General features: G+C 40.2%; 1 protein-coding gene across 1 annotated transcript; it reads left to right on the top strand.

The window, feature by feature from the left end:
* Window positions 1-290: 290 nt before the first annotated feature.
* LOC122096851 (ubiquitin-related modifier 1-like) lies at window positions 291-617 on the top strand. The gene has a single exon (XM_042667377.1). The coding sequence runs from the start codon at window positions 297-299 to the stop codon at window positions 600-602; it is 306 nt and encodes a 101-aa protein (XP_042523311.1). The 5' UTR covers window positions 291-296; the 3' UTR covers window positions 603-617.
* Window positions 618-10870: the final 10253 nt, after the last annotated feature.

The following is a 10870-nucleotide window of genomic DNA, read 5'->3' as shown; positions in this document are numbered from 1 at the left end:
TTTATATTAAGAATCCATCAGTGGATTATACCTAGTGATCTAATCACCTCTAATCGGTTTGATCTACCAGCTGGTAACTAAGCCCTCAACACATGAATTTTTGGGGTAATACTTCATATTCAAACTATAACATATGGGTAAAGATTTGCCTTTTTATAATATGTAAATCTAATCATTATAGGCCAGTTAATGAAAATATTATGATTTACCTCATTGAATTGTCTTTTTTTTTTTATTAAATATCAGTAGGAACACCGGCAGTGGAGGGCGTTTCCTGTTAGCTTGGCTTCCTCATCATGACGGCGCCCTTGTCAGTGGAGGGGGAGTTTGGAGGTGGTGCTGAGCTCCTGTTTGATGGAATAAAGAAGCATCAAGTCACCTTGCCTGGGCGGGAGGAGCCCGGGGACATTCGGTATCTCCTTGTCTGGATCAAGAAGAATCTGCTCAAAGAGCAGCCAGAGCTATTCCTCCTGGGAGACAGCATGCAGCCAGGAATTCTGGTGCTGATGAACGCTGCTGACTGGGAACTTCTGGGGGAGCTGGACTACCAGCTACAGGACCAGGACAGCGTCCTCTTCATCTCCCCGCTGCTTGGTGGATGAGGGCCCCTCTCAGGTTGGGCACCCTTATGAGGGAAGAACCAAACCACACATCCCCTTGGGCCCCACTTCCAGGCTTCCCGTCCCCTTTCATTGCTTCTTTACTCCCTGGATCCCCTGATCTCCCTCTAGGCAGGGAACAGAGGCCAGGTGCTAAAATGAGCTCTTCTCTGCAGGGCACGCAGTTGGGCATCTGGGGAACAGGCAACCCTGAGCCCAGAGGTCCTCTGGCAGCTGCGGTGGGGGAGAGCACTCCTCTGGTGTGTTAGGAGTGGAGGGTGCCTTCTACCCAGGTGACTCAGCTGCCTTCCACTTTGTGTCTTAATCGAAGTGCTGAGTGACTGCGGACAAGGCACCCCTGCTCCTGGGCCGTCTTCATAGGGAAGATGAATGGACTAGAATAACTGATAGAAGGCCCTACCTTTCTCAAAGATTGTAAGTCTTTGCCTCAGTTTCCCCATCTGGACAGCAGAGGGCCCTGCCTCTGGGGTTCCCTATTCAGTGTTGACCCTCTCCCCACACTCAGCAGATGCTCTCCCAGCCACACCCCTCCTCCTGCTCTCCTCCAGCCCTAGACCCTGACTGCTCTTCCCCCCGCCCCCCAAGCCAGATGGACTCCTGAGACCTTCCTTAAGCTGCCTACAACTGGGTGCAGAGCAGGAGGAAGTAGCCTAACTTTGGAATGACCAATAGTAGCCCATGGGTTGATGTACCTCAATTTCCTCTTCCACAACAGCTGTTTATAGTCTTTGAAGCCTGGGTGAGGGACTTGACAGCATAAATGTAGATTTTATCTTCCCACTTCCTAAAGGAAGCAGGGTCGGAAAAAATAGTCCCTCCCTGAGGGCAAAGTGGTTTGCCCTTCCTTCCTCTATCTCTTCTGCAGATCTGGGGGCCCCAGTGCCTGCAGCAGCTAGCCTTAAGCAAATAAAAGGCCAGAGTGTTTTAAAAAAATCAATAGGAGTAACATCAGCAAGATGGTAGTTAGGAAGCTTCAATAGCTTCCTAGTTTAGTATTCTCATATGAAAATGTTGAAATAATAGTAGAACAGTTGAAAATACCTTTATGCTGATTCCAAAGCCAACTGGAAAGGTAATAATCCTGGTAAACACATAGACAAGAAAAAATACCACTGAAAGTGAATTAAAGTTTGTGATACTTTACGTTCCCTATCGTTTCTCCCTACTCAGTGAGGTGCAGCAGTATCTGGAAGAAAACTCCGAAGTCCTGGGATTGAAGAGTGGTAATGCAAGCCGGGAGCCTGTAATCCTAGGTACCCTGGAGGCTGAGAGCTGAGGATCCTGGTTCAAAGCCAGCCAGGGCAAGAAAGTCCATGAGACTCATCTCCAATTAACCACCAGAAAACCGGAAGTGGTGCTGTGGTTCAAGTGGTAGAGTGCTCGCTGTGAGCTGAAGAGCTCAGGGAAAGTGCCCAGGCCCAGAGTTCAAGTCCTATGACCAACATCCACAAACATAGTTTAAGTATTGGCTGCCATACTGAAAATAGACTTAAGAACTGCAGCAGGTCAATAGCAGGGAATCCATATTACCACCAATAGGCATCAGCAAGTAAGAGTGAAAAAAATACAATAGGAATTGAAATCTGAACATTCTCAAGCAAAAGTAAGAACAAGCCTCTTGGGAATATTAAGAGAGCCAGAAACTATCATGCATTTTTTTTTTTTTTGGGTCCAGTCGTGGGGTCTGAACTCTGGGCCTGGGCGCTGTCCCTCAGCTCTTCAGCTCAAGGCGAGCGCTCTACCACTTGAGCCACAGCACCACTTCCAGCTTTTTTCTTTTTGCTTATGTGGTGCTGAGGAATCGAACCCAGGGCCTCAGGCATGCAAGGCAAGCGCTCTACCACTGAGCCAATTTCCCAGCCCTCTATCATGCATTTTGGAATTAAAACATATTCAAAAATCCCAGAGAAGATGTAAGCTCAGAAAATGTTTGAGAGTTCACATGGCCTCTTCGGGAGCCAAGATAATGGGTGAATGAATATTTTCTCTTGCACTGACTCAGTCCATAAAGACTGAAAGAAGTGGTTGTTTTTCAAATGTCCCAATCTTAATAAAAGAACATAAAGCTATGCACAAAGAAACAGCTCATTCAGAGAAGCAGTCCATCTACAGAAATTGACCCCAAAGATGTGCAGCTGTCCAAATTACCTGACAGAAAGTTTAATACAATTGTCAATTGTTTTAAAGATTCTCAGTTTGATAAAAAAAAGAACACAAATAAATGAAGTTAAAATAAGGATATATGGACAGACTGAGAATATTTAAAAAGAGATTAAAATGTTTTTAAAGAGAGCTAAAATATATAATAACTGAATTAAAAACTCACTAGAAAGATTCAATGCCAGATGTAGTCAAGCAAAAGAAACATCAGTAAACTTGAGATTATCAGATCAGAAGATTAAAATAAGAAAGAAGGAAAGTGAAGAGAGCCTACAGGATTCATGGGACATCATCAAATGGATGTTTAGGCATTCTGGGAGTTTTAAAAGGAGAAAGGAGATAGAGAGGAAAAGAAGAACTTACTTGAAAAATAGTGGCTGAAAATTTCACAATTTGAGGGAATAAAGAGGCAACAAAATCCAACTAGGAGAAAAAAACTAAAAAAGACCTTTACAGGGACATTCTAAACAAATTGTCAAAATTAGAAACACAAAGAGATAATCTTGAAAACAGTATGAGAAAAATAGCTCATAGCATAGCAAGAAGAGTCTGTGAGCTTATCAGTGAATGCCTCAGTAGAAATGGGCCAGAAAGTAGATGGACCAGAAAGTAGTGGGATGATATATTCAAACTGATAACAAGATAATCAGCAGGTCAAAATTGCCCATCATAAAGGGAGAAATTAAGACTTCTCTCCATAAACAAAAGCTGAAGTTGCCCTACATTGCCATATGAAAATGTAAAGTTCTCCAGCCAAGAAAAATATATGAACAAGTAGAGAAATCTGTATCATTGTAATTTTGTGCATAAGTATACTTTTAGTACTTGTTTAGAATTGAAAGAAAAAGCATAAAAAAACAGCTATTCATATGTAATAAATTGGAAATAGAAAGAAATCATGTCTATATCATAAAGTCATGCATGAAAAATCCACAAAAAATATAAGTAAAAAAGCTTTTCCACAGCTGGGCACTGGTGGCTCACACCTGTAATCCTAGCCTCTCAGGAGGCTGAGATCTAGGGATCACAATTTGAAGGCAGCCTAGGCAGACTGTTATCTCCAATTAATTGCAGAAAAAGCTGGAAGTGGCACTGGGGCTCAAATGATAGAGCTTTTCCTTTAAGATTAGAAACAAATCAAAATGTTCATTTTAGTAATTCCTACTCAGCACAGGACTAGAAATTCTAACAGGAGTAATAAGCAAGAAAATGAAACAAAAATCTACCCTGGGAAAAAAGAAGCAAAATTATTTCTGTTTGAAGATAATATAATCTTACGTGTATACAACTTAGATTCCACAAAACCTTGCTAAACTAGTAAATTCAGTCAAGTAGAAAGATGAAAAGCTACTATACAAAATCAGTTGCATTTCTATACACTAACAATGAACAATATGAAAAGGAAATTAAAAGAGGGGGTGGGATGGGGGGTGGGGGGGAGACAGGAAGGAATGGGAAGGGGAAACAAAAGAGGAGGCGACAATGCTTGATAAGAAATGTACTCAATATCTTGCCCATGTAATTGTAACCCCTCTGTATGGTATTTTCACAATAAAAAAAAAGTAAATCTAGCCAGAGGCCAGTGATTTACCCCTGTAATTCTAGCTGCTCAGGAAACTGAGATCTGAGGATCAAAGTTCATAGCCAGCCCAAGAAGAAAAGTTCTTGACTCTTAACTCCACTTAACTGGAAAGAAAAGTCAGAAGTGAAGATGTGGCTCAAGTGGTAGCATGCCAGTCTTAAGCAAAAAAAGCTGAAATACAGCTCCCAGGTTCCAAGTTCAAGTAGTGCCAGTACCAGCATACACACACACACACACTATACATATATATAAACAAAAATAAAAATAAAAAGTAATTCTACTTACCACAATGTAAGAATACAATAGTAGAAATTAAAAGAAGGTAAATAAAAACTACAAAATACAATAAAAACTTCAAAATATTGAAAAAAATTTAATACCAAATTTACAGAAATATATCCTGCATTCAGTACTATCCCCTAAGAAGTCAATCTTTATCAAAATTTCAAAACAGTTTTTACAAAATAGAATAACTCATTCTGAAAATAGATCTGTGACTCAGGTGTTAAAACACTGGCCTTGAACACAAAAGCTCAGGGACAATGGGCATGTCCTGAGTTCAAACAAAAGAAGGAAGAGAAAAAGAAAAAAGAAAGAAAAAAAACATAAATTCTAAAACTCACAGAGAATGTCAATGGATTCTAAATAAAGCAATCTTGATAAAACACCAGCTTGTTATAATTTAGATCTGGGATGTACCATAAGTTTATGTATTCAAGGCCTGGTTCCCAGACAGTGGTACCATGGAGAGATAGTAGAAACATTAGCAGGTATGTCCTAATTGGAGGAAGTAGGTCACTAGGGATGTGTCTTTGAAGGGTATATTGGGGTTCTGGCCCTTTCTTCTCTCTTAGCTTCCTGTTTTCCACGAGAAGCCTCTTTGCTCCATGTGTTCCCTGCCATAATGTGCTATTTCGTCATGAACCGAATGACAATGAACAGAACTGAACCAAACTAAACCTTTTTTCCTTTAATGTTGTTTATCTCAGGTGTTTTGTCCCAGCAATGTAAAGCAAATTAACACTCAGCTGGAGAGCTTACACTTTCTGATTTCAAGTTTTATTATAAGAGTAGAGTAATAAAAAGTGTAATATGGCATAAAGACTCCAATGGAGTAAAACAGAAAACTGAGAAAAAAAGCCTCATATGTATGGTTAAGTGACTTATGTTTAATAGAAAAAGGATCATCATTTCAATAAATTGTGCTAAGAAAATGGGGTGGCCATATGCAAAAGGATGAAATTGGACCCTTGCCTAAAATTATTTACAAAATTAGTCTAATGAATAAAATACATAAATATATAAAAGTATAAACCCTTAGAAGAATATATGAGAACAGAACCTTATGACATTGAATTCATCATTGATTTCTTGGCTACAATACTTAAAGGCAACAAAAGAAAAAAATAGGCAAATTAAATTTCATGAAAAATTGTAAAGATTGTACATCCAAAGACAATAGGAGAAAATAGGAGTGAACATTTCTAAGTCACATATGGACAATAAATTAATATCCAGAATATTCAGAGAACTTCTAAAACTCAGAAACAAAATAACAAAGAACAAAATAAAAAAATAGTCAGAGAACTTGAATACACATTAACTCTCCAAAGAAACTTGATATATGGCCAGCAAGCACACAAAAAATGCTTAACATCACTCATCATTAAGTAAATCCAGATGAGAATTATGGTGAAATACTACCTCACATTGGTTATGCAGGCTACTTATTTTAAAAAGTAGCAAATGTTGGTAAAGATGTGGAGAACCTGCAACTCTTGTGCACTGTTGGTGGGATCAGAAAATGAAGCACCCACTATGGGAACAGTATGGTGCTTTTTTAAAACAATTAAAAATAGAATTAACATATGACCTAGCAACTCTGCATCTGCATATAGAAGAATTGCAATAAGAACTTTAAAGAGATGTTTATTCACCTGTGTTCATGGCACCATCATTTACAATAGCCAAGAAGTGAAAGAGAACCAAACATCTACGGACAGATAAACAAGTAAGCAAAATGTGGTATAGGCACACTTATTTGTTAGTGTTGTCATAACAACACATAACAAGTTGGGAGGTTTAAACAACAGAAACTTATTTTCTCACAGTTCTGGTGACTGTGATAAAGGCACAGGGTTCAGAGCACTGGTAAGCAGATCGGAGGCTCGTCATTGTCTCTCTCATCATTCTTTCTTCCCCTTCTAATAAGGACACTAGTCCTATTGGGTTAGGGTCCTGCCTCTAGCATCTCATTTATCTTTATCTTTCCAAAGACACCACCTCCAAATACAGTTAATCGGGAGTTAGAGTTTCTACATATGATTGTAGGGGAACAAAATCAATCCATAACAATATATAATAGGGTATCATTTCAGCTGTAAAAGGAAGGAAATTCTGTTCCATGCTGAGACACAAATGAAGCTTAAAGTCATTATTGTCAATGCTGTATAATGGACTCCTGTGATTTGATTTTTTTTAAATGTACCCAGAATACTTGCCCCTTCTGATCACATGCATATGTCACATGCCTCTGAAGCTTTGCACATGGGCATTCTCTCTCCTGAAATGCCTTTCTTCCTTCCTTCTATCAGAGTAAATCTTATCAATCCTTCTAAAAGCTGAAGTGTTAGGATGGAGGCTCCATTCCCTGAGTGAGTTTATTTCTCCTCTCTGCTCTGTGAAACTGTTTTAGCCTGCCCCTTCCAGTGAGCTGAAACTCCCTTACCCACACCTGTTACAGCACTCATGCATAGTAGGTATTTAAATTTGTTCGGTGAATGCAGGTACAACTGTGAAAATAACATGGACTTAAGACTGTCACAACTCAATTAGAAATGGTAAGATGGAAGTGTGTGCTTGTCAGCCCTGGCTTAGAATGACATTAGGTAGAACCTGGATAAGTGAACTTAAGGCAATAATGACAAACTTACTTTAATGTGATACACAAGACACAAGCATGATGGGTTCTTATTCTCTGACAATATAAAAATTAATGTCAGGAAAGGCAAGCACAGTTTTAAAGAATTTAGTAAAGAAAAAGTAAAGCCCATGCAGAAGATGAGCAGTGGGACCTGGAAACTGGTTGTCCTGCTCTGTGGTCCTGGGCTGCTGCCTTATGTTGCCCCTATCCGCCCTGCTTTCTCTCCTCCCTTCGGGCAATCTATCAGGTTATGGTTAGTATGTTTGAAACAGGCCAGACCCTCTCCAGGGCAGTGGGCACAGGCTGGCAGGCTGGCCTGGGCTCATGATTGGTTGGCTTGAAACAGGACAGGCCCTGTTCTGGGTGGTGGTATGAGAAAGGTGAGTTTGGCTTGAGACATGGTAGGACTGAGGCTCTCCCCTGCATGGAGGCTTGTAGGAAGGCAGTGGGAGGAGAGGGCAAGCTGGCTGAACCCATTCACTTCAAATGTGTCCTTCAAATGTGTCCTGAAAAAACTAAAACTATATTTCAGGCCTGTACAGTCATGAGTCTTATAGTTTTTCATGAGGCTTAGTAAAAACCAGGAAGCCAACTTAATTAAAACAGAATAAATATTAATATAGGAGGCACGTGGGTGTGGCCCAAATCCCAGATGACTGAAGATGGAGAAACACTGGGCCTTATCTCTAAGAAAAATAGAGACTAATGCTCTCAAAATTACTATTCCACTGTGTGTGTGTGCCATATTTTCTTTATGCATCCACTTAATGATGGGCATCACGTCTGATTCCATAACGTGGCTATTGTGAATAGTACTGCAATAAATATAAGTACCATTTTACATAGTCTTTCTAGTTTTCAGTCTTCACTAGACAAAGGGCAGGAATGAGCTGGGGAAAGCAAAGAAAAGCTTCCTTAACTGTGGTTCCACCCGTCATCCTCCACTGGGGCGGTTTTGTTTGGAGTGTAGCATGATGAGCCATTCTCACAGAGCAAAGAGAACATCCACAGCCCCTTTCACAGCAGGCTCATCAGCATTTCTTGTGATTGTACATTGTGGTGTCTACATCCTCTGCAGCCTCACCACCAGGATATTTGGAAGATTCATTGCTGAAAAGATGCATCTTTGGTTTGCCTCCAAACCACAAAGATGGCAAGCCCCTTAAAAATGTTACTGGTATCTAAAGTGGACCTTAGAGATGGAGTGTGTGTGTAGAGGGGTGAATGGCAAGTGGCATCCAGAAAGAATGCAGTGGTAAGCAGCAGAAAGATAAAAAGGGGGACAGGTGGTATGGTGTTTTTCTATATTACAGAATGATTCTTTGCCTTACAAAAGGATTAATCAGTGTTCCTTTTAAGCAGAAAGTTTCATGCATTTTTAAAAGAGGATTTGATTTATAAGAAACTTTTCAGGAACACAGCTGCAAGCTATTTACACTGACTTGAAATCCATTTTATGAGCCAGGAGTCTGGGGTGTCAGGAGAATGATAAAACTCTTTTAGTTTTTTAATTGACGAGTGATATTGATTAGCACAGTTAGGAGCCCAGGTATTGGGCTTTGGCCAGTGTGTTTCTGTAGTAAATATGCAGGAATGGGCTGAGTGCTTGAGTATCGATTCATTTATGTACTTTGTTTGGTGGTTGCTGTGAAAGGCTTTGTATTTTGCAGCTTTAGAGGCAAACTGCCTTTCAGAGAAGTTTGTATTAGAACATACTAGGTGGCGCAGTATGAATCACCTCGTCAATAGCCTCTGGGAAGGGGGCCTGGCCTCACATATCACTGCAAATCACAGACTCAAAGACATCTGTGGAGGTGGATGGGTCCAGAGGGTGAGGGAGCTGCATGTATTAAAAGATGAGATCTTTGCTTTGAAATAAAACTTGAGGGTTTCTTTGCAACCCATATTCAGGTTGCTTCCAGTCCTTGCCCCTCCCATGTCCCAATCCATTGAGTTTTTGTTTTCATCACTGTCTTGTTGAAATTCTTCAGGAGTTTCAGGTCCTTCAACGGTCCCCTCTGTCCCTGCTTCATGCTGCAATAGGACAATAACAAAGGATCAGGTGGAGAGCTTCCAGGAAGGCAGGCTGTCATATTTCTGGCTTCAATTTTCCATCCAGACAAGAAAACAACAAAACATATTTGTTCCCCAGGTTTCAAGACTTGCTTTGAATGCAGTCCATGGGATTCCAATCTTGCACTGGCAAAATAAGGATATCCCAATAGAAAATAGCTACTTTTCTCAGAGGGTAAAGATGTGAGAAATTTAATCATTCTGAATGTCAGACAAGGACTGTCAGAAGGAGAATGGAAATTTTCTGGGAATAGTTGATGGTCAACCCATGGAAGCTGACCTCTAGTTGGTTATAATTTTGAAGAAAAAGAATAGAATAGGATGCCATTTGCCTGTGCAGAATCTGCAGGGCCGTGAAAACTGTTCAGCAACACCTGCTTCCCTTTCTTGGCCCTTGTGACTTGCTATTAGCCCAATGAAATGTGAAAAACCTTAAAACACATTTTGTGCTTTGCTAGGCTGTCTTCTTTTCCTCAGGCAATTTATAAGGCTCCCTGTCAACTGGGACCTGAGAAGGAACAACAAAGTTGACAGTGTCAAAGTGATGCTGATTCAAAGCCCTCACTATCCTACACTGGATGGGCATGCACCGCAGCATGAGCTGGAGATAAGCCTTTGTGCTTTTAAGCCCTGAGATTTTAGCCATGTTTGTTTCCACAGCACATGCCAGCTCCTGACTGATGTGTTTTGACTCAGTTGGGAATAACTGCAAAGGTTAATCTTAAATTGATTTTAAGCTGCTTGATGTTAACTTATCTTCATTTTATAGCAAGTGTCTGAGAATTGCTTAGGAATTCAGTATAAAAATATAGTACTGAGGTGGAAATGAAAGGACATTTGAGTTTCTTCTAACCCAAGTATTTATTATTGATGTTTTACTATATTTGCTTGCTCACACCTTTGTGTCTGTCCTTCAGTCCACTTCAGATTACACATAACACTTTTGAGAGAGATATGTATTACATATCTGTAATATAGACATAAAAAGTGGTGGACCCAGCACGTGGCAAATAACATGTGTCATATCTTGGTATTTCTTGTTCCCTTAGTGCTCAAATGCTTCTTCTTCCCATAATGCTGTGAGTTCCCGCTCAATTGATTCTTTCCGTAGAGCCCTAGATGTGCTTAACCAATAGAAAAAAACCAGGGTAGCACATGCATAAGTCATCAAGCAACCAGAGGAGAGGAGATATGGGAGGAATCCAGTACTATAAAACCACCCTCCCTCCAAGAGGACTCCATTGGACTGCTTTATGGAGCCCTCTCCAAATAAAGAGTTCTACTACTCTCTCTCCACTTTCCTTCATGGCTTTTCTTTCACTTTCAAATAAACTTACTTGTCACCTTACGCACTTTGCTGCCTTTATTTCTCTTTAATGTGCAGAGGAAATGAATCTGTCCCTCTAGAAGTCATCACTTTTTAAATGATTGTCATTTATGTTACTCATTTTGGCCTAAGTCAGATAGATATACTATTGATTTCACATAGTTATGATGCTCAGACAAGCTAAG

The sequence above is a fragment of the Dipodomys spectabilis genome, unplaced genomic scaffold (genome assembly GCF_019054845.1).
Source record: "Dipodomys spectabilis isolate Male_0828 unplaced genomic scaffold, ASM1905484v1 ptg000394l, whole genome shotgun sequence".
NCBI lineage: Eukaryota > Metazoa > Chordata > Mammalia > Rodentia > Heteromyidae > Dipodomys > Dipodomys spectabilis.
Note: the sequence above shows the minus strand (reverse complement) of the source record. Positions and strands in the feature narration are given on the sequence as shown.

Bases quoted from the DNA above. Each gene is read 5' to 3' on its own strand.
- LOC122096851 (XM_042667377.1), top strand. From the start codon at position 297: ATGACGGCGCCCTTGTCAGTGGAGGGGGAGTTTGGAGGTGGTGCTGAG.